This window comes from Camelus dromedarius, chromosome 16 (genome assembly GCF_036321535.1).
Source record: "Camelus dromedarius isolate mCamDro1 chromosome 16, mCamDro1.pat, whole genome shotgun sequence".
Lineage (NCBI taxonomy): Eukaryota > Metazoa > Chordata > Mammalia > Artiodactyla > Camelidae > Camelus > Camelus dromedarius.
The window spans coordinates 18,419,988-18,447,134 of record NC_087451.1 but is presented as its reverse complement, the minus strand read 5'-3'; the positions used below and the strand labels follow the sequence as shown (position 1 = coordinate 18,447,134).

General features: G+C 50.1%; 1 protein-coding gene across 13 annotated transcripts in view; it reads left to right on the top strand.

Moving 5' to 3' along the window:
• MINK1 (misshapen like kinase 1) overlaps positions 1 to 27,147 on the top strand; it is a 44,307-nt gene continuing 17,160 nt past the window's right edge. For 5 of the 13 annotated variants that reach the window (XM_031467822.2, XM_031467820.2, XM_031467818.2 and 2 more), the window contains exon 1: positions 18 to 360. In XM_031467822.2, the coding sequence (XP_031323682.1) occupies positions 304 to 360 (57 nt within the window). In that variant the 5' untranslated portion in view covers positions 18 to 303. Of the gene's footprint in view, positions 361 to 27,147 lie in introns of all 13 variants that reach the window. The other 8 variants (XM_031467815.2, XM_031467812.2, XM_031467811.2 and 5 more) reach the window with 4 other exon arrangements.

Genomic DNA, 27,147 nt, shown 5'->3' with positions numbered 1-27,147 from the left:
GCGCCGAGGGGGAGGGGGAACCCAGCGCGCTCGCGTCACGTTCACTCTTCCAGCCTCCCGGTGCACGGCCACTCTGCGCCTGCGCAGCGGAGTCGGGAGGCTCGGGTTGCAGGCTCCTGGGCGATAGCTCCTGTCAGTCGGTGGGTCGGTCCTCCTGCCGGCCCTCCCCCTCCCCGTTCTCCGGGGGAGGCGCGGTGGAGTCCGCCCCCAGGATCCCCCGATGGGGGAGAAGCGGCGACGGCGGCAGCGGAATAACCGAGCCGGAGCGTGAGCGGCCCCGGGGCCCCGTTCCCGGCGGAGGCCATGGGCGACCCAGCCCCCGCCCGCAGCCTGGACGACATCGACCTGTCCGCCCTGCGGGTGAGCGCGCCGCCCCCCAGCCTCGCCCTGGTTCCGGTCCCCGCCGCAGGGGAGAGGGTGGCCGCAAGCCTCACGCGGCGCTCTCCGGGCTCCCTCCCCTCGGCGACCCCCGCCCTCCCTCCGATCCCCTCCGCTTTCCACGCGCTGCAGATTCTGGGAGCCTGTTCGGTCCCCGCCCTGGGGTGCCCCGCCCCCACACTTCCCTCCATCTCTACCTTTACTCAGGTTCCGGACTCCCTTCCTCCCAGGTGTTGAGGGTCACCCTCTGGTTCCCGTGGACGTAGGTCTCCGCCTCACCTGCTGAATCTTTACTGTGGTGCCCCTCCCTGGTCCCCTACCGCCTCTGGGGCCTCTTCCCCTTGGCTCTTACTTATATTTTCTTCCTCCCCCTCCTCTTCCTCGGCTTCCCGAATTCTGACTTTGCCACTGCTTGACAGCCTCCCCCTCATCACTCTTTCTTCTCCTCGCCCAGCCCCGAATTGCATCGCTTCCCCGGTCGGCGCTTCAGCCTCCCGTCTCCGCTGCACACCTCTTACCGTCGCCCTCATCCCCCCGCTCGGCTCTCCTCGTGCCTTCGCTCGGGTTTCAAGTGCAGCAGTCCAGAACCAGGCATTTCCGGTCTCAGGGTCCCCGCATCTTAGATTACCAACTCTGCAGCCGTGTGGGGCTGGGAGGAAAGACAAGTGCACTGGGGGAGGAGGGGACGCATTTCTTGTCTTCGGAAACTCCGGCCCGGGCTGGGAAGAGGATGTTTATATGTCTGCACACACACAAACACATGCAGCATGTGGTCCATCAGGTTGGGAAAAGCCTGGGTATTTGTGGCTTTGCTGGAGGGAGGGGGAGGCAGTGGCGATCTCTCCAGGGAGGGGCTCATTAGAAAAGGAATAAGAGGAAACAGCTGCAGCGGGAATTTCTTCGAAATACCTGTTTGTTGTCCCTCCTGGGGCTCTTGCAGGCCCTCATTTGAGAGTTTTCAGCTGCATTTATGGGTTTTTCTTCAGCAGGGGGCCCTGGTTTAAGGGGCAACTGAGTGATTTCAAGGTGAACACTCCAGCCTGTCACCCAGGGGGTGTTTTTGACCTTGTCCTTTGGGCTTTCTCAACCGGCCAGGGTGTTGGGGAGAGCAGGACCTCCCATCTCCGGGTTAGCTGCTCAGGAGGCCCCTGTTGAAATTGTCTCCTGGCTTTTGAGTTAGCCAGGGAACACGGCCAGTAGCCAGGAAAGGCGGTCAGCCACACAGGTGCCCCGGATATGACTGGAGGGGAGAGGCATATTGAAGAGAGCAGAGTCACGTCGTTAATTGGGTTTCTCTAGGTGACACAGTTTTTCCTGCCATTCAGGTCATAATCTGTCTGGTGCAGTGCTGGGCTAGGAGACCTGACTTGCTGGAGATGAGGTGATAAGTTGCTGAGGAGGAAGGCTGAGGATTGAGTGAGTGAGTGTGTGTGTGTGTGTGTGTGTGTGTGTGTTGCTGGGGAGAGGGTCTGAAGGCTTTAGAGGGAGATTCTGAAGAGCAGGTTAAACTTCGATTCTCAGGTTGAGCCAGTTGAGCTGTAAGATGGAAATCCAGGCTCCCCCGAATGTGCTCATCTTTAGGATGAACCACACCTTCCCTTCCCACCTTGGTTGTTGATTAACCTCAGCTACAGGCTCCCTTGGCTGCGGTGACTTAAATATAATAAAAAATGGGTGGGTCCAGACTGTGACCTTTGGTTTCAACCTTGTGGGACTCTGCTTGGACTTCTCTTTTCCTTTAGCCTCTTCTCATAATTTGGCCTGGATCCTCAACCTGGGATTTCCAGCAATTCTGCAAATACCCTCTGACCTTGGATATGGTATTTCCCTTCTAGACTCCTCTGCTTGAAGCAGTGTTAGCCTCTTTCCTCAATTGCCTCCTGCCTTATTCTCCTTTCCCTTCCTCAGGAGAGCCCAGTGACCTGCTCCCAGTGCTTGTCTCTCCTGCCTCATTCTTTTTAAGAAAGCATTCCCCTCCCCCACTGCCACCCCAGTAATCCCCGGCTTGAGGGAGGGTTTTCTTTGAAATAGGGCTGCAGAGGGCCTGCTTTCTCCATGCTGCTGACCTTTTCTCGGGACCTGTCCCTTCCACTCCACCTCGGAGAGCCCCTGTGGCACTGTGGAGCAGCTCACTCATCTCTTGTTCTGATCCTGCCTGTTTTCCCGTGAGAAATGGCAACCTGGAGAATTAGCAGGAAAGCATGTTACCCTGTGCTGTATCATCTTGTGTTGGGGGCCTGGGAAGAGGATGAGGGAGGAACACATTCAGCATTTATTAGCCGGCCCCGAAGAGCCCAGGTTGTCTCTCTCCTTTTGTTTCAAGGCTTGGCTTTCAGCTGGTGATGAGAGTAATAGTCCAGATATTAGAGAAGATTGAATTGCACTATCTCTTAGCGGCATGCGGGGAGGCAGGTGGACCTGCTACTTTGTGACCACCAGCACATGTGACCTCTTTTTGGCTCATTTCTCCACCAGCCCAGCAGCATGGGGTTGTATTCCTAAATTCAAGTCCCGGCTTTCTCACTTACTGTATAACCTTGGCCTTTCTCCCCCTTCTTCCCTGATTTGCTGCAGATTCTGCAGTGAGCCTTACCTTTCTACGGCTATTGTGGTGATAGTACTGAGCTCAGACTTGCTGAGGACTAAATGAAATACTGCATGTTAAGTACTTAGTCCAGTTCTTGGCACATGGTGACCAGATGATAGCCCTTATTGAATTGTTGAATGATGACCAGAGAAGGCTTCCAGCACAAGTGTATCTAAAATAACACTCCCTCTCTGGCTTTAATTTGTATACATTTTATATAGCATCCCTTAGTCTGCTTTATTTCATAGTAATTATGATCAGCTGACATATATATTTATCAACCCTGGCTAAAATATAAGTTCAGTGAAAGGTAGGCTTTTGACTGTTTTGTTCATTTTTGCATCCCCAGTGCTTGTAACATTGTTTTGCACACAGTGGGGGCTCAACTGTTTGTTGAATAAATGCATATGTAACAAGTAGAAGCTCTTGGCACAGTGCTTGCTTGGAGAAAACATTGTTAGGTTTCCTCTTGCACCTTTTATTTTTTATTTTTATTTTTTTGAGGGGGAGGTGATTAGCTTTATTTATTTACTTAATGGAGGTACTGGGGATTGAACCCAGGACCTTGTGCATGCTAAGCAGGCACTCTACCAATTAAGCTATACCCTTCCCTACTCTTGCCCCTCTTTTATCATACACAATTAAGAATATGTTTTTTCTGAGTTGTTCCTGGAATCAAACCTTGTCTGGTGGTAAACAGTTCTGGAAGCCTCCACCAGAGCGATGCCCTTGAAGTCAATTTAGGATCTTCCAAGAGAAAGATCCTTGTTTCAAACCTCCTCTTTGCCCAAGCTTGGTTATATTCCAGAAGAATCTTCTGACTTGGAACTCTTGGCTTCTCGCAAAGGGGAAGTATCAGTGGAGGTGGAACAGGACGAGGAGGGAGCAGACCCCAGGCAGACCTCTTTCCTCTTGCATTGCTCGTTTTGGCTGACCCACTTCATAAGTCGAGCAGCTTCCCTTTACTGTCCAACCAGCTGGAAGTCTGAGTCTGCAGTGTCCTTCGGGCTGTGGAGCTGTGCTCAGCGTTGCTGTGCTGCGGTGCCATCGTGCAGCGCCGTCAAGAGGGACTTGTTGCTGGGTAGTAGTGCTGACAGAGATGGCCTTTCTCAAATGACTCTGTGTTGTTGTGTCTGTTCTTTGGAGAAGCCTCTTCCCCTTCCTTTTCTCTTCACGAGACTGTGGAGCCAGCACGGCTCGGAAAGCTGGCAGCCCTGGGCATGTATTTCTAGGCTGCTGAGCAACATGGAGCTGCTACTGCGTTCTGATGCACTCGCATCCAAATGCAGACGACAGAAGTGTAGACTCAGGCAGGAAAGGGGAAGGCCGACCCTGCAGCTGAAGTGGTGGCAGTGTGAGGACTTTTCCCTGGAGACCTGCAAAGGGAAGGGGAGGGCTGTTTGGAGAGCTAATGGCATTTGGAGTAAAGTGAAAAGCTGCTTTGACACCGTGATGGAAGGAAGGTTGCAGAGAACTTTGCTGGAACCAGATGTTCAGCCGTTCCCCAAAGGAGGGAAGAGATCACACCCCCCATCATGCTGTGGGAAGGGCAGATTGCCGGAGCCCTTCGAGCTACTCACTACTCGGAGGGGAAGGTCTCTGGAGAAGTCAGGTCTTCCCAGATAAGAAAACAGTTAGAGGGTCAGCCAGAGAGCCCCCTGGCTACCCCCTCACTTTCCCCAGGAAACACTATGGTGTGTAGACCCCGATTTCAAATCTGGCCTCCATTCCTTTCGACCTTGAGTGATGTGCCTAAAACAGGGTAACTCCCACAGCTTGGGTATGTGGAGTGTCCTTGCTTGTTGTCCTGGGGACAGGATAGCAGGAGTGTGCTCTTTACAAGCTTGCGCTCTGGCATTGGTCTATAAATGAGGAATACAGCAACCTCTCAACCCAGGAACATAAAACAATTCTGGGACTGCAGGGCATCTCCAGAAGCCATCTGAGAGTGCATCTAACTAATCCTTCTGTTGCCAGAGTTGTACCAGAGAAAGTTATTGATAATACCCTTTCCAGCATCCATCAGTCACCAAGCAGCGTTGGTCTACTGTGTTGAGAATCAGGTTCTAGGTACCACAGGAAGGGTGTAATTTTGTGCTTGATAATATTCTAAGTACTATTTAATCAGAACTCTGGGACCATCCACCTAAGAAATGCTTTTGCAAGCTGAGGCTCCCCTTTTTTTAAAACTGTTACAGCCTTCCTCACTATCTTAGAACCCTCAGGGTCAGAAAGTTTTTTGTTAAATCTGATGGCTGTCAATTATACTAATTTTCTGTCATCTCGTGGTCAGTCATCTTGAAAGCTGATATCCAGTCTCTTCCCCTCCCCCAGCACTCACTTTAAACCCCCAGCTCCCTCAGTCTTTGTTTTCCTAGGTTGAAGAAATTGAACAATAACAACAAGAACAAAAAATTAGGTTAATATGTCAACTCCTAAAGCATTTCTTGAATGCCCACAGAATATAGGGAGATACAAAAACATGAATTGGTAGAAGACCTGGATCCTGTCCAAGCCCAAGTTCATTTTCTCCTCTCTCTCTTTCTTCCTGCCCTTCTCTGCCTAACCAGCCAGTCCTTGACTGGAGTCTGGGATTCTTCTGTCTAAGGGAATCTCCTCCAGAGGGTGGTTGAAAAGGTACTTGAGGCTTTTTGTTCTTTATAAGGGTCAGGATTGGTAGAGGGAGGAGAGAAGGAAGGGATGGAATTGTGGTGATCCAAGGAGCCCCTGGAGATTGTGTCCAGTGGCCAGACAGCCCAGGTACTTGCTAACTGTGGGTAGGATTCCCTGTTCTGCTTCAGTAAAGAGCTAGAACTCAGCGCAGAGGATGCAATGGCCAACAAGACAGATGTGGTTTTCCTACAGTCTGGTAGTGGGGAGACACTAATAAAGTGATCATGTATGTGTAGTTACAAATACATAAAATTGTAAGCCATGAGGCAGCAGAAAACTTCAGCATGCCACGAGAGCACAGAACAAGGATTGTCTTCACATTTTACAAGACAGAAATATTTGGTTGGTTGATTGAGAGAGAAACAAATCACATGTCAGAAAACCGAGCTGGCATTGTCACCGAAAGAGCAGATAGACGTGAACCAGCAGGTAGAATTTGGTGGTGGCCCTGGAACGGGCTTTCTTAGGGTGGAGCATTTGGTCAACAGCCAAAGGCCAGGGGCCTGAGGATGGGGTGGAAATTCCAGGCTCAATTTCCAAAAGGATTTCTTCTGAACCTTCCTGTAGGAGGAAAATTAAGTTTGTCTATTTCAAAGGGATATGGAAAGGGCATTTGGGTTGGGTCTCTGAGTGCTGGGGTCCGTGTGGACTCCTGCGTCACTCTGCAGAGGAGGGGTGGGTGTGCTTGCTGTCTGAAGTGGGGCCTGAGGGAGAAGGGTATGCCGCTAGACATCTTATATTTTTGATAAAAATTGTATACATTTAAGGTGTATAACATGTTTTTTTTTTAATTTTTAATTGAAGTACAGTCAGTTACAATGCATCAGTTTGTGGTGTACAGCACAATGTCCCAGTCATGCATCGACATACATAATATATTCGTTTTCATGTTCTTCAACATGTTTTGATATACATAGACACGAGGAAATGGTAACTACAGTCAAGCTAATTGACATTGTCATCTCACACCCATGTGGCAGGTGTGGGGCGTGTATGTGAGACTAAATGTTAACTGGCCTGAGTGGTGGCTAGGGTTGGAAGGTTGGAAGAGAGGTAAGTCTCACAGAAATAAGCACAGGTAGGCCCAGCCTTGGGCTCAGCTCTTGTGGTCTGTGGGATGTGGGCTTCTTCCTACCATTAGATAGAAACTATAGAAATAGGTGCAACTCTCAGTTTACATTGTGTACAAGTAGGGGTGTGTAGGGGGAGTGTTACTGATCTTGCATATTTGAAATGAAACGGGGCTGGGGAAGCCACAGTCTTGGGCTTCTTGGAGGAGCCAGACTCCAGGAGCAGCAAGTGTCAGGAGCGTGGCGGCATCGAAGCTGGCAGGATGGGCTGTGAGAAGTATTTGGTGGCACCCCCTGCGGGAGGAGCCTTGGTGGCTGGGGAGAGAGATGAATGGAGGCCTAGGAGTCTCTCTCTGAGAGAAGCACTGCTGGTTGGTCAGGGAGCAGGCGAGGAGACCTTTGACAGAGGAAGGAAGTGCATGTCCCCACAGCAGGAGAGTCTGACCCAGCCAAGGGTGACACGTGAAGCGGGGAGTTTCTGTTGTCATATCCGGGAACCCCGCCGCTCAGAGTCCGTGACTAAGTCCGTGCACACAGCGGTGAATGCCACCTCTGCTCTGCCTTTAGGATGAGAGGGGCCTCCTTAAAGCAGGCCTGATGGCAGCGGGTCTTCTGAGGGAGAATGGGAAATTCCTTGCACCCTCTTCCACCAGAAACCACCTGAGAACAGGATCTGAAGAGCTTGGATGGCTGAAGTGCTCCTGGAACCACAGGCTTTGCCGAGTTTTCTGTGAACAGCGGTGCTTACAGGGACAGATGAGGGTCAGGAGGGCTGAGTGAAGAAAATTCCACCTCCTTCCAGCCACCTCAACTTCTGCTTGTCCCCCCAACAGTCCCTCCTCTGCCGACCGTGCCAGCCCTCACTGGTGACCTCCACCTTCTCACAGACCCTGTAATTTAGTGTTTGCATCTATGTGGCCCATATTGAATAATATTTCATGGTCTTGTTTTTCCTACCACTTCCTTACACGTACGGCCCACGGTCCAAATTTCCTGTTGATCCTCCCGTGCCTGCAGAGATGCTGAGCACATGCTGGAGGTTCAGTAATTACTCGCTTGGTAAGAGACACAGGCCTAAGCATTCTTGTGACTCTCCGCCTAGAGTGCCCCGTGTATGCTGGGCACCATGTGACACCAAAAAGTACAGGTATTTACTCAGTGGTTCTCCTGTGGGGGTGGCACTGCCCTCCTAGTGGGTGTTTGGAAATGTTGGGGAGGATGGTTTCATTGTCACTTTGTCTGGGAAGCACTAACAGCATTAACGTGTAGGGATCAGGGATGTTTACCACCCTGTGATGACGGGGCAGCACATTGAAGGATTGTTTTCTCACCCAAATTGCCAGCAGTGCCTCTTGTGAACTTGTTATGGACGTGGGAAAGGTCAGATGAAGGACTCGATGTGCTTCTCCCATGAAGTTGGATGTAGCTCCTAAATCTCCTCTTTGCCTTCTTTCCGGGTGGAGAGAGGAATGCAGGCTCTAAATTACTCGTGTGCCCGGCTGTCTCCTGGCAGCTTTTATTTGTCTGCCAGCACACCTCTGCAGGTAAAATGGGCAGGCGCCAAGCCAGGCTGTAAGGAGGAGGATTTTTGTGTTCTCTCTTCACCAACCACCCACTCTTTCTTTCAAGGCACATTTGTAAGAAAATGGCTGAAGCCTGTCGTACTTGATCTCCAGTTCTGAGTGGCTCAGGAAAGAGTCTTCCAAAAAACAAGACTCCATACCTGTGATAAACTATGATGGAAAATAATCTGAAAATATATGTGTCTATAATTGCATCACTCTTGCAATGGACACAAGATTGTAAATTGACCACACATCAATTAAAAAAACCCAATTGGACAGGGTTCCCCAAAGCCTGAGCAGCAGGAGGTGGAGTTCAGCGTGTGCACGCAGTGCTTGTGAGAGGAGGCTGGCACATCTGTGTCTTCTCTTGGGTCTTCTCATCCTGGGGTTGCCCCTTGAAGACAGAGGTGTGCTGAGTGATGTCACTGCTCAAATTGCAGGGGGGTGACCAGAAGAGATCCCTTGCCTGGTATCCTTTGGAGAAGACCAGAGCTGTGGGGTGGGTGAGCGGCCGGGAGTAGACGCGTCTGTGCAGCCATCACATCTCACTCTCCAAATCCAGCTTAGGAGGGAGGACTGGATGGGCTCTGGTCTTGTCTAGCTAAGGTTTGGAGACCTGGAGAACGTCCCTCTAACCTTCACAAGGTCTTCCATCACCGTGGAAACTCCCTTCGACCTGACAAACAAAACAAGTTTGGCGTTCGGGGGGAGCTGGCGGGAATGGACGGGGAGCATGTGGTTCAGAAGTTAGCTGGGCGCTTTATCCCTTCAGGCCTCTAGGAAGCCCTCTTTTTTCCCTCTTTCTTCAGTTCGGAACAAGGATTGCTCTGATATAAGTCATTTATATTTTAATGTGGATTCATTTCAGAAGGGGTTTTTAGGGTGGAACAGGAATAATAATGAATACTTCCCATGCAGTACGTTCTCTCCTTATATAATCTCATTATCCCTCACAATAACCCTTTGAAGTGGGATGTTTTCCTCATTTTTAAGATGAAGAAACCAAGGGCTTACAGAACTTGGAAGTTAAATAACTTGTCTGTGGTTAGACGGCCGGAAAGTGGCAGATCCCAGACGCAGACGCAGGTTCTGACCCAGCGCTGGAGCCTGTGCGCCCCCGTGCGCGGGGGGGGGGGGGGGGGGCTCCCCGGGTGCATGCGCACTGAGGGGAGGGGGCAGTGCCGCTGGCGGTCTGGACCATGTGCCTGGGGCAGTATTGCTTTCATTGTAAATGTGGGGCGTGTGGTCAAGAGGCTTCCCGAGCTCATTCTGGATAATATAACACTGTCCAGAGAGTTTCTGTGGTAAAGGATTAGGAGACTTTTGGAACATGGTCTCCTTCCCAGACTGGAAGGAGCCCGTATGAGAAATGGTCCCTGCCTCCAAGAGCACATGGTGTAGATCTGTCTTGATAGAGGACAGGTTTTCATCACATTCCTGGGGCATTTGTTTGAGACAAGGGAGTGAGTGACTTTAGCCTGAGCCTTTGGGAACTGCTGGTGGGTGGGCGTTGGTGGGCACACGCTGGGAATACAGAACTCCATGGGGCCTGTGCCCAGAACTGGTAGAGATTTCTGGATGTCAGGCTGCCGGGCAGAGCACTCTGATGATGGAGGGGGAGCATGCAAAAGAATTCAGATTTAGTCTGGAGGAGAGAGTGAATGATTCCAAAGAAAGCCTGTTCTTCAAAGGGAGGAAAGGAAAGTGATCTCACTCCCCCACCGCACCCCCTTTTAAAAATTTGTTTTTATTATAGTTAAATATGTATAACGTAAAATACACCACTTTAGCCATTTTAAAGTGTACAGTTCGGTGGCATTAAGTACCTTCACATTGTTGTGCGACCATCACCACCGTCCCTCTCCAGAACTTTCTCCCCTTCCCCAACTGAAACTCAGTCCCCATTAGACACGAACTCCTCATTCCCCTCCCCCACCCCCTGGCCACCGCTGTGCCAGGGCTCCTCCCTCTTGTGTGTGCAAAGTTGAGCAGAGGGCTGACATTGCAGATGCCTAGTGTTTGTCGAGTCAGGTGAGGTGACCTGTTTCAGAAGTCCTTGTGTCATCAGCCAGCCCTGAACAACCCCCTCCCTCCTGGCTCCTGTGCAAGGCGACCGGGGTTTGAAGTGAAATGTCTGCATGGAATCACAAAAGAAAGAGAAGTGGAGGGTTCCTCTTCCGTATTCAGCTCCTTGCGCCCTCTCCCAGCCGCGACTTGCTTCGTGGTTCTGTTGTGCTTATGTTCATCATCTTGCTTGTTCTCAGCTCTTCCTCCTCATCCTGGGGGTCTGGTGGGTAGGTGCCAGAGGAAGTTGGAAAGGAGGTCATGTAGGGTTTGAAGATAATGAAACATAACAGCGTTTCTGCATTTGTGTGTGAGGGGTACGTGTGTTCCCTGGGAGCCTCCCTGGAAGGAGGAGAAAACCACGCTGAGATGAGGACCTTGGACCCAGCAGAGTGTCCTTGTCCTTCCTGTGTTCCACCTTGGGGTGGCCAGTGGTGCATCTCTGGCCGGAGGCTGTATTCCACACACATGTATTCATGTATCAGTATAGAAGGAAGAAGTGATTAGCTACTAAAGGTGTTGTGGGGAAACCGTGGGCAGCCTTTGAGGCCCTTCAGTGTCACCCTCCTGGGCCTCCAAGCCTGCACAGTTTGGAGCCAGGTTAGGCTATTTCCTTCTGTGGTGTCCACACCCCTGGACAGACCCAAAGCATGACCTAGAATTGAGTTGGATTTCTTAGAATAGAGGTGACCGATTCAGTGGCCCGCCCAGCCTCCTCACTTTCCTTTGTCCACACCATTTACAGTTTCTTCACTGACCTTCATGGGGAAAGAAGGAAAAAGGAAGGAGAGGCAGGCTTGGCACTGAAGTCACCCGGGAAGAGAAGAAAATGATTTTTCTCTGTCTTCTGCCTGCAACCTTAGAGGATGCTACATGTATTTTACCGTCGTCTTCCAGGGTCTGCCCAGTGACCTTTCTCACCACAGCCCCTCTCACTACAACCTAAAGCCTATTTCTTTCTTAAATTGAGCCAGGTATGAATTGGGGTTGATCTTTTTTCTTGGACTGAGCCTGGCTCACCTACCCCTGGTGTTTGAAGCATGAATGAAGGAACGTTCCCCTCACTCACTCGGGGAAACACAGCCTTCCTTAGGTGCTGTCCTGCAGTCTAGCATTATGCCTGCCTGGATACGGTTATCATCACCACCACTATCACTAATAAAAGTGAAAAGTGGCTTAACTGCCTGTGTTTAAAGCAGAGCATCCAGGGCCATCTTACATTTTTAAGGGTGCCAGCAGTGAGTCAGGGTCCCAGAGCTGGTCAGAGCTGACTTCCGACACGCCTGCGCTCAAGCACTCTGCTGCGGTGCCCAGTCCCCACCAGAAACAAAGGGCTCACGTGTGTTTGGTCAGCCTGGGGTCCAAGGTGCGTTCTGTGTAGATGAGGTGTGTTTCACAAGTCAATGATTAATGCTCCCGCTACTGCCCAGATCCCCTGCCCTGGCCTCATAAGCTGCTCCGATAAGGCAATGCTGACATCTCCAGAGAGCTCCCAGTCAGAGGCCTGCAGACACAGTGGTGTTGGAGTTGAGGCAACATGATACATGGAGTGAGCGTGGCATTAGGAGCTGGGAGACCTGGTTCCTGTTTCAGTTCCATCTCTAGTTTACAGGATGGGTGCCATCTCTCTGGGACCTGGTTTCCTTACTTGAAGATCGACAGGATGAGAACAGTGGCTCTTAATCAGAGGCTCAATCACAATTGCCTGGGTAGCTTTTTTTTTTTTTAACCTACATATGCCCAGGCCCTGCCCCTGGAGGTGATTCAGTCCATCCAGGGTGGGGCCCTGGTATACGTGTTTTCCCAGGTGATCTGATGCAGACTTCCTTTGAAAACTACTGGACCAAATAATCCTTAAGGTCCCTTAAGACTCAAGAGCCCCCTCCTCCCCTCCTAAAACTCGAGTGCCGGCTAAGTGGGGTGCTCTGTTGGTTCTCAGCAGTGACTTACATCCATGAATGGATCAGATGTGTGCTTTGCAATGTAGTGTTATAAGGAAAGGTGCACTTAGGTGGATGAAGCCGGGCAAAGGAGGAGTTGAGAGAAACAGTCTGGGAGGAGGGGTTTGGCCAGGGTGGGTAACTGAGCATGGTGTCTCTGAGCTGGTCTAGGAAACAGCGCTCAGGGTAGAACAAAGTAGGGGTGTGGGCATGTGGGTTTGTTGAATGAATGTGCCTAGGCATCTTTAACACAAAATAAAGGGGAGGTTCAGGAGAAGGAGTGCAGGACTGGCTGTAGTAGAACTTCAGTATGTGTGCACTCCAGAGACCCTCCTGAGCCTGTTAGTGCGAGGGGAGGAGCGGGCAGCCCAGATGAGGGCTGACCTGGGAAGGCAGGGAACTTCTACTTGCTCTTTGAAGACAGGGACCTAGTTTAGTGGGGCCTCCCCCCATCATCACTCACCCCCAAAAGCAGAGGCGCTGGGGACAGATTTGAATTCAAATCCCAGTTCTGTCACTTACTCTGTGACCTTTAGCGAGGTCATTACTATCCCAGTGCCTCATTTCCCTCATTTCTTAAATGAGGATAACAAGACCCACCTAACAGGACTGTTCTGAGGGTTAAATAAAAGTGTAAGTAAAGTGCTTGGCTTGGTAACTGCTCATTAGACAGGTGGTAGCTGCATGGTTTCTCTTATGAAAGTGCCCAGAAAGGGTGTCTCCTGGGGTTCTGTTAACATTCCTCTCCTCTTTCGTGTTTTGTTTGGGGAAGAGAAAATCACCCAGTGTATTGAGTTCAGTTTTAATGGCTGTGGGTGGGTGACTCATTGAGCCCCCAGGTGTGGTCCTGGAATTCTGTGAGCCTGGGTTCACCTTCCCTGCCCTAGAGCCTTCTACCATCGCCTGAAAGTCTTCCAGCTTCATTGGGAAAAAAAAGCAACTTCAAAATCTAATATCTGAACTTGAAACTCCTGTTTGTCCTGCCCCCTGAGTCAGGAATTCCAGCAGGCCAGTCCTTCTGTGTAAAAGCTCGGGCCCACCCAGAGGAAGCACTCAGCCAGAGGGGGGAAAACCTGCACCTCGCCCTCGGGGACATTCTGATGGGGATACATGATTTTATTCAGATGTGAGAGACAGGACTTTCGCACAGAAATGTGTAGAGTGCCTTATGGAAAGGCACAGATTTGGGCTGGGCAGCTAGTGGCTGAACAATCGCCTGGAGACTCCAGGCTCTTTCTGCCTCAGAGCCTTGTGCCCTCCCTACCCCTGACCTTTGCTTGGTTAACTCATACTTGTCCTTTTGGTCTCAGCATAAATGTTACTTCCCCAGCAGGCCTTTCCTCCCCACGCCCCCGACTCCTGTGAGCCTCCCATTAATTTTTCTGATAGTGCTCAGTACTTCTTCTATTACACAGCCTATCCCAGTTGGTTCCTGTTGTTGTGTAATTGTGTCTTTAATGCTGGCTTCCTGTAAGCTCCATGAAGGAAGGGACTATTTCTGTTTTGTTCATTGCAACATTCTAGTCTCTACCAGACACTCGATGTTTGTTGAATGAATGTATGATCACCGGGCCCTGGAGTTGGCATGAATGCACCCAGGGAAGGTTTCTTAGAAAAAAGAAGAGAGCTGGGTGGGCCTGGTTAAAAGTTGGGTGAGCACGTTTGCTCCGCCTTCCTCCTTCTGTCTCACCTATACCCCCTGGGCTGTAATTGTCATTTATTCTGAGTTGGTCCTTGGTGGGGCCAGAGAATATCTGGTCTCCACCCTTTGGAGAATAACCCTTTCTAAGCCTGTGATTCAGACAGTCTTTCCTCCCACTCCCTGCGGGCCCCACCCTCCACCTGCTCTTCTTCCAACTGACTCAGCTCTGCGCCCTCTACCCTTCCTCCCAGGGTGTCTTTCCACAGTCCCCTCGCCTGTCATAGCATTCCTTCCAAAGTTCTCTCTCATGGCATCTGGTTGGTCTGCTTTCCAGAATGAGAAGCCACACAGGGGTAGGACAGGTCACAGGCTCTCTTGGTCATGAAGCCTCCCCAGCCTCTTGCTGTGGATTTGTGGGCACCTGACTCCCACAGGAGGCGGTTGGCCATGAGGTATAATGGTTTGTTTGTGCTACGATGGGAAACCAGCAGTGAGAAGCCTTATTATTAGCCAGCCCCTGATTATCGTTGTCCTCCTCTGTGAGCCCGGTGTCTGCCAGCCTCGATGGGCCTGACGTCTCTCCCCACCCGCCTGCCTCCTCCTGCTCCCATACTCTGCCCTTTCTCTCTCCAGCGTCTGCTGGGGACCACCCTTCCTCCCTGCCCTGCAGCCCCACCTCCAGGGCCATAGATCACTCTTCTCTCTTCTCTTTCAACTGCCCTCCTCGCAATTCTACTTTTGTATCTTGTTTCTTTTGTCCTGAGCTGCCACTCTTCACTCTAAATCCCAGTGACACCAGCAGTCTGGGTAAATCACCTTTGGGTGGTTTTTTCCTTGCTCTGTGGGAGGCGAGTCCCTTCACAATGACTGTGCAAATTCGTAGCTCTTTGTGGATATCAAAATGTCTTTACATCCAGGAGTTCTTGTGCGATGGGGTTGGGTAGATAAGGAAAAGGGGCTCTGAGAGGTGAAGCAATTTGCCAGTTTGCCTCCATCACATGAAGAATCAGAACCAGCGCCCAGATCACTTTACTTCCTCAGTGAAGTACAGACACTAACTGTTCCATGTCATTCCATCTCACCAGACTCCCGGCTGCCTTGGTGCTTCAGCTATGAAAATCCGTCCCTGAGTTATCCGCGTATACTTTTGAACCTAAGTTGTCCTCTGAGATGGGACTGTCTTCTGCCTAACGCAGCCTCTTTCCACTCCTTTCTCTTTTCCAAAATGCTTAACTCTTTCCTCCTTCAGGAACCTTCTCTTTTTCTCTTCTTGTTTCCTATGGTTTTTGAGTTCTTGTTAAAGTTCCCAGTTGGTTTTAGCCAACTATATAGGTGTTCCCTGCTTTAAGAAAGTCCACTTTCTAGAAATACATATTTACCAAGCATATAAATTATGGAAAGCTGACAAAAGAGGATTCACTTTTGGTAGCTGTCCTAGTCCTTTGCTTTTAAGTGAATATTTATGGATTGTTTTGGGAGATTTGAGATAAACCCAAAACTAGTGTCAGAAACTGTTGGAAAGGGGTTGGTTTTTTCCTAAATAATACCAACTTTCTTTTATTTCTATATTTATTCATTCAACAGAAAGATATTGAATGTGGCCTTGACCTCTAAGACCTCTTGCAAAGGATACAGACAATTAAAGAATCAATCTCAAAAATGTAATTGGTGCCAGGAAAGGGGCAGTGCAGAGTGCTGTGGGAGCAGGAAGATAGTCAGGGAAGCCTCCTGGAGGAGGTGATGACTATGTTGAAGTCTGGAAGGATGGGCATGGGGCATCCAAGTAGAGGGGAGGGGTGAGATGCTCTTGGAAGAATGGACAGCGTATGCAAAGACCCACACGAAGAACTGAGAGAAATCCAGTAGAGTGAGGGTTACTGCCTCCTGCCTCGTCCCCACACCAGCAAGAAACAAATGATTCCAGGATGGGGATGGACAGGGCTCCAGATGAACCGTGCCTGGGATCATCAGCTGCAAGGCAGTCCAATTTGAGCCTAAGGAAGAACCTCTCTGGCCCACAGACAGCACATGGAATCCAGTGGACAAAGCTCTGGGGGTGGTGTGTACCATGGGAGGCCTCCTTGGATTTGCCATCGGAAGACTAACCAGGCTTGAGTTCCAGCCCCACTTTGAGAAGCTTGACTTCTTGGAACCTTGGTTTTTCTCACCTGTGAAATGGGGTAGTAATTCCTGCCTGGCCTGCCTGCAGGTCGGAGGCATACACGAGCCAATGGCTGTGGAAGCACCTTGTAGACCATGAGGAGCCGGGTGGTTGGGTGAAGGCGGCCACGGCAGTGGCCGTGAGATGATGAAATTGAGTCTGCTGGCCACAGACAGAGACTGATTCTTGTGTTGGGGCCAAGATCAGACTTTGGTGGCTTGTAATGTTTTAAAAGCAAAGGCCTGAAAAAGTTGAGACTTGGGAAGTGAATACTGGAGAGGTAAAGGGAAGATAACCCCTCAGCTGCCTGTAAGACCTGGCACGATCTTGCGGCTCTGGGCAGGGGGATGGCTAGCATGACCTCCCGCAGTCTTCAGACCCAAGGCTGAGGGTTGTCCCCCGGGGCCTGCAGTTCTGTGTTCCCTTCAGAGACTCTGGAGACAGGCGGAATCTCAGAAGCAAGCTGTTTATCTTTTAGGTTTCTTGGTTTATTTTTAAATTTCTGAGTGTGATGGTATTTATTTTTTCCTTTTCCCTTTCCCCACTTCTCCGGCTCAGCATCAGAAAGAGACCATCTGTCCCCTGCCTTGCCTGCGGCCATTTTAGAACCAGCACAAGGCTGTTGAATTCTGGTCCCCTCTTCTCCTTCTCTTCCTCCCCCGCTGCCTGACTTTCTCTCCTCTGAGCTCTTCCAAAGACCTCTCTCATCTTGCTACGTCCAAGTGTCAGCTACCCACCTCCTGTGGGCCTCTCCATCCTTGGAGACCTCTGGTCTGGATGAAGCCCCCAGCCCAGGGTCCCCAGTGCTGTGGGGAACCTGGGCACTGAGGTGTGGGGGGAACTGCTCCCCGCCTGGCTCAGGCAGGGCCCCCATCTGCTCTGACTGGTTTCTGATCAGAATGGGATTTGTGTTCACGTGTGTGTCATGTCTGGACTTGCCTCTGCCTCCGCATGTATCTGCATGTGTGTATGTGTTCCTGTTCATGTGTGTGTTTTTCTTGGATCTTAGAGAACCAATAGGAGTGACTTAAAAGCTACCCTTCTGCCAGCACATAAATATCTTTCCTGGTTTCTTTCCCGCCCCTCTGCTCCGGGGGCGTACTTGAGTTCCTCCCCTCCTGCACTCTTTTCCCATAAAAACACTTCAAAGCAGCCCATAAACAGAGGACTAGTACTTCGCAGTGTGGAGCCAGAAAGGGTGCAGCTCAGTTCCACAGTGTGAGAGGCAGGCTTACCCCAGAGCAGAGTGGAGCAGCAGTGGGAGCTGGGAAGCAGAGTTTTGGGAAAGCTTCCGTAGAGTCCAGTTTATTGCTGGACGTTGCGGACAATGGGAATTGAGAAGGGTTTTCACCTTCCTTTCCCCCTCTCTTCTGTCCAGTTTGGTGGCTCGGAAGGAGGTGCCCTGACCACCTCTGCTGACTTCTTTTCTCACAAGTCCATCTCCTGCTTTGGCCTCAGGCCTGCTTTCCACTCTGAGCCCTTGGGGTAGGAACGGGGGTAACATAACACACTCCCCCTTGTGCTATGGGGAAACAGAGACTGACCCCGGCCTCAGAGGGCCACTCCTGTTGATGAAGGCAGATGTCTGGACCCGTTGGGTCCTTGGGGCTGTCTGCTTTCTCTCCCTGGGTACAAAGAGAGAGGTGACCTGACGGAACTTTTCCTGCTGCTGCCCTGCCCGCAGCCCACACATCCACTCACAGCCTCGTCCTCTCACACACCCTCCTTTCTCACAAACACACACCCTCCTGTAGTGTTTCCCAGGTGCATACACGCACACACATCCTCTAGGTGCTCACAGCTAATTGAGGGACGTCTGAGTCTCCAGCCTCCACCAGAATATCCCCCACTCCATGTCCCTGCCAGTTCTGAGTGTGCCTGCATCCCTGGGGGACTCCCTGCTGGGGAGACTTGTCAGCCCCTCAGGCCCTCCCCGATGCTGGGTCCGAGGAAGGGGCTTGGGGTTACTGATCTGGATGGTAGTGGGACAGGGGATGGGGTTGCCCTGCAGTCGGTGTTTTAGCGCTTGGGCTGTTGGTGTTTTGGGGGTGGCTTTGAGGCCACTGATGAGCTTCTGGGAGGTTGAAGGCCCCCTCCCCCAGGCTGTGTCTTGGTACCAGCCCTGCCTCTGCCTCCCTCTTCCTCTCTGTGTGGGCCTTCTGGGTCACAGGAAGAGCTCAGGAAAACAGGCCTATTGTTTTCCTCTGGGAGGGAGGGCAGGAGGGCCTCTCAGCCCAGCCTAGTCTCAGCACCAGATAGAGAGAGGCCCCACAGGCCCTGGCAGCCCTGTTCTTCCAGACCAGAGCTGTTGGCTTTGGGCTTCATTAGGCAGCTCTCTGTGGTTCCTTCTGTGGACCACAAGTTCCCATTCTCTTTCCCGAGCGGCTCCACACTTCTCCCCACCATCCCCCGTCTGTATCTCAGGTTTCTCTTGATCCCCTGGTCCTGTGCGTGCTTGGCAACAGAAGGAGGTGGGCTCTGGCCCCCTCCCCCATCGCTTGTCCTCCTCCTCCCCCAACCCTGGGGCAGCCCCGCCTCCTGGCGCTATTCCCCCGTTGGGGGTAGGATGGCAGCTCGCCTGGGTTAGGACACCTCACTGGTTACAGCAGCAGGACCTGCCAGGGCACATCCGCGTGAATGATCACTGCCAGGCCTGAAGCGCGGGAGAGACCAGACCTTCCCTTGTCTCTTTCCCAAGGACTCAGCCCTTCCCAAGCTTTGCAGTTCTAGTTCTTTCTACCGTTCCAGCGGAAACTCCTAGAATCTCCTGGAATTCTTAATGGATGGCCCTTCCAGCTCTGAAATTCTCTAAGACTCATGGGTCAGCAAAAGTGGGGGATAGATTTTCCTATCCTGCTGGCTTCTGCAGTTGCCTCAAAAGCAGTCTCACCCCTGATGTTTCAGCACATGTAACTCTTCTCGACATGTTAATTCTCTTCTCTGTGTCGGCGTCTGGTTTATAAGCTCCTGGAAGGTAGAGCCAGGGTGTAAGAAAGCACTCTTTGGCAGGCAGTTAAAAAGGATGCCGCAAATATTGATAACAGTTTGCATTTGTTAAAGTACTTCAAAACACCCGTACCCCTCAGGGAATTTCATCTATGTGCAGAGCGGGCACAGCGGAAAGGACCCTCCCCATTGCGATGGGGACAGTCTGAAGCAGCCCAGGGAGTGGCCTGTGCTGACGGGAGGTGTTGTCGGTGGAACAGCACTGAGGCTGTGGCGGGGGCTTATCTGCCACCTCTGGGCCACCTCCAAGAAATGGGACCCCAAACCTGAGGGGCTGGCCTCTTTGTGGCCACTCTGTCCCCACCCCTTCCTCCTGGGTTCCACCATGACTCCAGACCTCGCCTGTACGTTTCTGGGTACCCGCACGCCGATTGCAGGGGAGTCCTGGGGTTCTCTCCTCTCCTCTCCCTCCCGTGTCCTGCAGGTGTGGCTCAGGGCGCCCTTGGCCTTGAGCTTCAACTGTTGCCCCTGCCACCACCCCATCCCAGCCAGTCCTCAAAACAATTGACCCATAAACTCTTTCCTATTTTCTCTTGGGAAATAGTCACAGCCTTTATTTTTAACCTTATCTCAGTCTGTCCTGACTCTGGAGCCAAGCTTTGTGCATTCAAATCCTGGCCCCGCCACTTAATTAGCTGTTTGACCTTGAGCAAGTTACTTACCTTCCTGAGCCTCAGTTCCCTCGTCTGCAAAATGGCGATAATAATAGTATTAACGTCCTGGAGTTTTGCGGGGACTGAATTAATAGGTGTGTAAAGATCCTAGTACAGTGCTGGCTATCACTTCATTTTTATCAGCTTTTGAGATCCAGAATCTCACTGTAGACTGAGCACACAAGCTGCAGCATCGCCCGCTCCCTGGAACTGGAGCTCTAGGGGCTTCTGGGTCGTGGTACCTCCCGGGCACGGTGGGAGTCGGTCAGTGGGGTCTGTCCCCCACTTCCCTCTCTGCTCTGCTTCGTTCTCAGCTGGCCTCTCCACTCACGAACAGTCTCTCTTTCCTTTACCTGAGATGAGAATGGCCCTGCAGCCCTGACCGTCCAGGTACCTATCTGAAATCTTCCTCTTGGGTTTTAGTTGGAATGGCTGAGCAAGAAACGCCCTTGCTCACCTTTTCTCTTCTACCTTGGATTGGCTACCCCTGGGTCAGGAGCCCATCTCCTGGACTTACGAGGTAGGACTAGGGCAAGAAAGGGACCAAATGGTTGAAAATACAGTTCTTCAAGTAACAGGACCTCCGAGCAGGGCAAAGGAGGCCTGGGAGTCAAATTTTGAGGTCAGAATTTGGCTCCACCACTTCCTGGCTGTGCGTAACCCCGAGCATGTTATTTAATTGCTCTAAACTTCCTTCCCTGTGGAATAAATATGCCAACAGCACCTACCTTAGAATTTGTTATGAGATCATACTTCTCAAGTGCTTAGCAGTACCAAGACCAAAGAAAATACTCAAAAACTGCTAGCTAGTTAATTATTAAGAGGATATGAGGATGGTGGGCAAATGAGAGAGATCCCTGAGACAGAAAATGTGGGAGATCTCATAAGGCAGTCAAAATAAGGGCCACAGAGATGGGCAGAGCATTCTTTGCTCAGAAAAGTCCTGGGAAGGCTTCTAGACCCCAGCTTAAGTACGTCACCCTTGGTAGAATCTTTCCAATTCCCCACACTTGGTCAAGTTTGTCTCTTAGCACCCTGTGGTTCTCCATAGCACATAAGAGGTACCACAGTTACAAAGAAAGAACTGTAGCGTTGTTTAGGGTCTGCCTCTCCCATCAAAACGTAAACACGTTTCGTTCTGGGCCAGGTGGCTTTCGGCAGGGACTGCCCCGTTTTACTCACTACTGTATTCCAGAGTCTGACACAACTCCTGGCACGCGGGGAGGAAGCAATACCTAGTCATCAGGTTGGCAGCTTCGTGGAAGCGTGCACTTGCACATTTAGAATCAGAGAGTTAGAAGTGCAAGTTTTCTTGTCGAAAGGGAACCCAGAGAGGTTAAGTGACTTTCCCTCAAACACATAGCCTGTTAAAGCAGCAGAACCAGAATAGAAACCAGGTTGCCTAACTCTGTGTCATATAAATGGTTGTATTTTATCATTTTCTCAGGACTTTTTTCATAGGTGTTACTAGACTGGAAGCACTTCGAGGGCTCCTTCCGTGTTAGTGGGGTAGCTTTCTTAGAGTGGAAGCTGTCCCTAATCAACAATAATGTATTGAGCCTTATGGGAGATGCTCTTAGGATTACTATTTTTAATAATAGCTCTATTGATATATAACTCACATAACACAAAGTTCAGCCTTTTAAAGTATTTTAGAGTGGTTTTAAGTGTATTCACAGACTTACTGTCACCACTGTCCAATTTCAGAACATTTTCATCAGCCCCAAGCAAAACCGAATACCCAACAGCAGTCACTACCATTCCTCTCTCCTCCCAGCCCCTGGAAACCACTACTCTATTTTCTGTCTCTGCGGATTTGCCTGTTACAGACATTACACATAAATGGAGCCCTACAATATGTGTTTTTTTTTTTTTTACTGTCTTCTTCCATTTAGTGTAATGTTTTCAAGGTTCATCCAAGTTGTAGCATGTATCATTACTTCATATCTTTTTATTGCCAAATAATATTCCATTATTGGAGTATCATATTATTGGACTATCCATAAATGGTTATAACACATCTATTCGTTGGTAGATGGACATTAGGTTGTTTCTATTTTGGGGCTCTTTTATCAGAAATGCTGCTGTGAACATTTCATCTGCAGATTTTTGTGTGTACGTGTGTTTTCAGTTATCTTGGGTATCTACCTAGGAGCAGAATTCCTGGATCATGTGATAACTGTTTTACACCCTGAGGAACTGCTAAATTGTTTTCCAAAGTGACTGCACCATTTTACGTTCCCACCAGCAGTGTATGAGGGTTCCAGATTCTCCACGTGCTCATTACTGTCCATCCTTTTGATTATGGCTGTCTTAGTGTGAAGTGGTGTCCTGTGGTTGTGGTTTCCATTTCCCTAGTGACTCACGTTGAACATCTTTTCATGTGCTTATTGGCCACCATATATCTTCTTTGAGAAAAATGTCTATTCAGATCCTTTGTCCAATTTTTAATTGGGTTATTTGTCTTTTTATTGTTGAGTTATTTTATCCTTAAGGAGTTCTTTTTACTATTCTGGATACAAGTCCTTTATCAGATACAAGTCTTTATCTAGATACAAGTCCCTGATCAGATACATAATTTGCAAATGTTTTCTCCTGTTCTGTGGGTTGTCCTTTCACTTTTTTGATGGTGTCCTTTAAGCACGTCAGTTTTAAATTTTGATGAAGTCCAATTTATTTTTTTTCTTTGTCGCTTGTGCCTTTGGTGTCATCTAAAACCATTCCTTGATCCAAGGGCATGAAGATCTACTCCTTACATTTTTCTTTTGAGATTGTTACCATGTTAGCTCTTAAACTTTTCGGGTCTGTGAACCATTTTGAGCTAATTTTTTGTGTATAGTATGAGGTGTAGGGGTCCAACTCCATTCTTTTGAATGTGGATATTCAGTTGTCCTGGCACCATTTGTTGAAAAGACTATTGAATGGCCTTGGCGCTCCTGTTGGAAATCAGTTGACCCCGAATGTAAGTTTATTTTTGGATTCCCAGTTCCAGTGCATTGATCTGCATGTCTGTCATTATGGCAGTATCATGCTGTCTTGATTAGTGTAGCTTTGCAGTATAAGTTTTTTAGTTGAGACGTGCAAGTCCTCTTTGTTCTTCCTTTTCAAGATTGTTTGTCTCTTTTGGATCCTTTGCATTTCTGTATGATCTTTTAGGACAAGCTTGTCAATTTCTGCAAAAAAAAAACCAAAAAAAAAAACCCAGCTAGAATTTTGATAGAAGTGTACTGAATGTATAGGTCTTAGCAATATGAAGTCTTCTGATCCAGAAATACGGGATATCTTCCCATTTAGACCTTTAATTTCTTTCAGCAATGTTTTATAGCTTTCAGTGTACATGTCTAACACATCTTTGGTTAAATATATTCTTTTTGACAATATTATAAATGGAATTGTTTTCTTAATTTCATATTTGGATCATTCATTGTAATATGTAGAAATAGAGTTGGTTTCTGTATATCGATCTTGTATCCTGCAACCGTGGTGAACTCGATCAGTTTAATAGATGAGATTAATATGTGAAATTGAGGTTGAAATCCTTGGGTTGGATAGCATGTGGTGGACTAGAGTGGCTAGGGAAGACTTCCCTGGGGTCGGGGTGGGGGGAACTTGGAATATGGCTTGGCTGACGAGAGAGGTCATTTTAGGCAGAGTTGGCCACAAGAACACAGGGGGAAGTGGGCATGAGTTGAGTCAGTGAGGTTGGAGAGCTGGTGTAGGAGAGAGCAGCAGGGAGTCACTGCGCCACTGTGACTCCACTCAGACCGCTCCGGCTCCCCGGGTAGTCCTGCACCTCCATTAACCTGTTAGAAACCCCCTAAAGCACCATTTCTCTGTGCCATTGACCCTCTGCATTGGACTCACCCAGAGGATCTGTTAAATATACAGATTCCTGCTCCTCACCCCAGACCTACAGTGCTAAATCTGGAGCGGGATCCTAGGATGCTTACATGTCCTGAAGTCTGAGAACTGTGTAGCATCTCTTCCCAAGCTTTCCCACCTCATTCACTTCTACGTAGTAGACGGTCTTCCCTCCGACATCATAGACCATTGGGTCTTCATGGAGCTCCCCTACCTTCCTTCCTCTTTACTTCAGCGTGGGTCTCTTCTGTCCTCCTCTCTCCCTCCTCTCGTTAATTGTCCCCATCCCTTCCCATCTCCCAGCAGCTGGCTGGACAAGAACCAGGCTGCTGAGAGCAGTTTGAGCACCAGAGAAGGAGCCGGAGAAGGCCTGCAGAGCATCGCCCCAGAGCTGTGCCCCGGTGCAAGGGCAGGCCAGGACTGACGGGGCTTCCCAGGAGCAGAGCACCTCCCTTTGGGGATGGTTCTAGATCAGCATCAAAGAGGGTGACTGAGCACACAGACAGGCACATATTTGAAGGGCTCACATTTGTAGCCAGATCAATTAAAAAATTGTGAACTGTGGTGCGCGTTTCTGGGTGTTCTGAATCCTGGGGTAAGTATATCGGAGAAGTAGGCACTGTTGTACTTGGTCATTACTGTAGTCCAGTGGCAGCTCCAGCTTACATACTCATACATACATACACACACATACATGCACAGATACATACTCATACGCACATATGTGTCATTTAAACATTCAGCTCATCAGGCCTCATCAGCCTCCCCTCTTTTTGTCGTCTCTTCTGTAAGCAGGAGAGATCTTCCCTATTTTGAAAACCCTTTTGTCTGACTCTGCTGCTGCTAGCCATCACCTGTTTCCCCTTCCTCCCAAAGTCAGGCTTCTCCAGAGCGGGTGCTGCACCCTTAGCCTTCACTTCCTCATCACCCTGACAACTCCTGTCCCCACTGTCCCCCCTCTGCTCTCGCAACTGTACTTCCCACTGAGGTGCTCAGTGGCTCCCTCACCCTGGACACCATCTCACACTCATGAGGGGGTGGGAGGTCATTAGATATATTTATTTTTAGAGGAGGTGCTGGGGATTGAACCCAGGACCTCATGCATACTAAGCATGCTCTCTACCACTTGAGCCATACCCTCCCCTACTCTTCAGTTCTTGTCACTAACTGAAAATTTAACCCACCCTCCAAAGCCCACCTCCTCCGGGGAGCCTGCCTGAGATTCCCACCCTGAATTGCAATCTGCCCTCTGAAACTGTAGAGCGGACTTTTTACCTAGTCCAGCTTTCTCTTAGTTAGTTTGAAGAAGATGAGGCCCCAAAAAGTTAAATACTTGCTCATGGACACAAAGCTACATCCTCTCTAGAAAGTCACTCTCCAGCGCTGTCTCCACTGCTCCAGGGCTCGAGTGCTTTCCATTGCTCTCACGGCCGTGATCATAAACTGCCGCATGTTGGTATCGGGGAACTTGGCCTGTCTGTAAAATCATAAGGTCCTTGAGGGGCCGTCCATGCTTCTCATCTGTCACTGAGTTCCCTGTTGTGCCTAACTGAGGACTTGTCTGTCACACAGTCAGTGCGCAATAAATATTTAATGAGTAAGTGAAAGAAGATAAAGTCGCCTGACAGATGTCCCCCAATTAGGGCCCAGCCCAGTGCAGGGTGGATGTCGACACGCACTCAGAAAATATTTATCAATTGGTTAATGGTGGGGCAACTTGAAGTATCCAGCCAAGGTGTTTGGATTCCCTTCTGTAAGCAGCGAGGAGCCACGCCACTTGTGGGCAGAAGAGCTGAATCAGGAAAGGGCTGTTTTTGAGCTGCAGCAGCGGCAGGATGGGTGGCAAGATGGGTGGCGAGGCGGGGGCTGCAGGAGGGAGGAGGGAAGGGGTGGGTCTGGGGTGGCAGCTTCAGGGATGGGGAGGAGGAGCCAAATGGGCACTTTGAAGGGAGAAAGGACCGGATGAGTGTGATGTGGATGAGGAAACGGGGGTGGGAAGGATGGAAGAGGACGATGCAGAGGTGGGATTTGCTGTGAAGACCGTGCTGCTGTGCAGAAGTGAGGCGGGCCGGCCTCTGTGGACGCGTTCTGTGGAGGGAGTTTGGTACCACGGCCGCTGTGTTCTGCGTGTGGTCTCAGCTTAGTCCTCAGAATAAACCCCTCAGAGGTGTGGTCGTCCTGGCTGTGGGTCAGGAAATGGGCTTGAAACCATTAAATCGGTATCTGAATCTGAGTGTCTGACCTCAGAGATTATCCTTTCATCCCTCAGTGCCTCCCAAACGTGCTGGAAGGAGCCAGCCTGGGCGCTGAGGTTACCAAATTCAACCTGTCTGTGCTGATGTGAGGTGACGGCAGCGTATTAACAGGCTGTTCACGTTTCCCTCTCAGATTAGGAGCATCCAGAAAATCAAGACCAGGTCCTTTCTCCTGCCTCCACTCACCTCAGAAAGAACTAAGATGCAATAAAGGACTTCTCAGCAGTTAATAAGAGGCTCCAGAATGGAGGGCGAGGGTATAGCTCAGTGGTAGAATGCATGCCCAGCGTGCCCGAGGTCTTAGGTTCAACCCTAGTCCATCCATTAAAAAAAGAAAGAAAGAATAACCTAATTACCTCCCCCTCGAAAAAGATGAAAAAATAATAAAGAAAAATTTAAAAAAATAAAAAAGTTGGAAAAACAATTTTAAAAAAGAAAAGCAGCCCCAGAATGGATGAGGCCTTCTTGGGGGAGGTTTTTAGGGAACTCTGTTCACTCCAAGCCTCTACTTGTGAGCTTGCAGGTGGACAGGATAACTTCCTCCAGGTTCCCTGCAGCTCTCAGGTTCACATGAACCTCTCCTTGGCCCCCCATGCTGCAGTGACATTTCCTCCCTTTCCTGTGGGGCCTGATGGTTTTGCACACCTGTTCAAGAGGTTTTTCAGCTGGACCTAAATAATTCAACTTCTATACCATGGAATTCTTTGTCTGGTCAGCCCAGGCCCCTTCAGAGCAGGTCGAGGGTGGGGGGTCCCCTCTGCAACTTCTGTCACTCTTCCCTCCGGGGCAGTTCTGGGATGTTTTTTTCAGGCTGCTGCCTGCCAGGCCCTGGGGTTGGTGCTAGACAGGCTGTGAGCAAGGAAGATTCAGCCCCTTCTTCTGGGGAGTGTACAGACGACTCAATGAACAGTTCCAGCCCCTGGTGGCACGTGCTCTGATGGGGGCCACATGGGGAGCGCAGGCTACGTCTCCAGTCCACGTCTCCAGTCCTCCTGTTCCCCTCCCGGAGAAAACGGACGAAGACTGTCTGAAAAAGCTGGGATCTCCTGGGTCTCCAGCACACCCAGCTCTGCTCCATGTGCTTCCCGCAGTGGATGAAGCATTCCTTTGGTTTATTTGGTTTTGAGGTGGAGGGGGGTGTTTTTTCAGAAATCCTGTATTGGTTTTCAGAATCAGAAGGGAGTTTTAGATTACATACTTCTAGGGTTGACAGCACAGAGGCCCAAGCGTTGCCTGGAGAGTTTGTTTGCTAAGTGACATCCTCACTCAGTCGTGCAGGTGGGAGAAGGGCC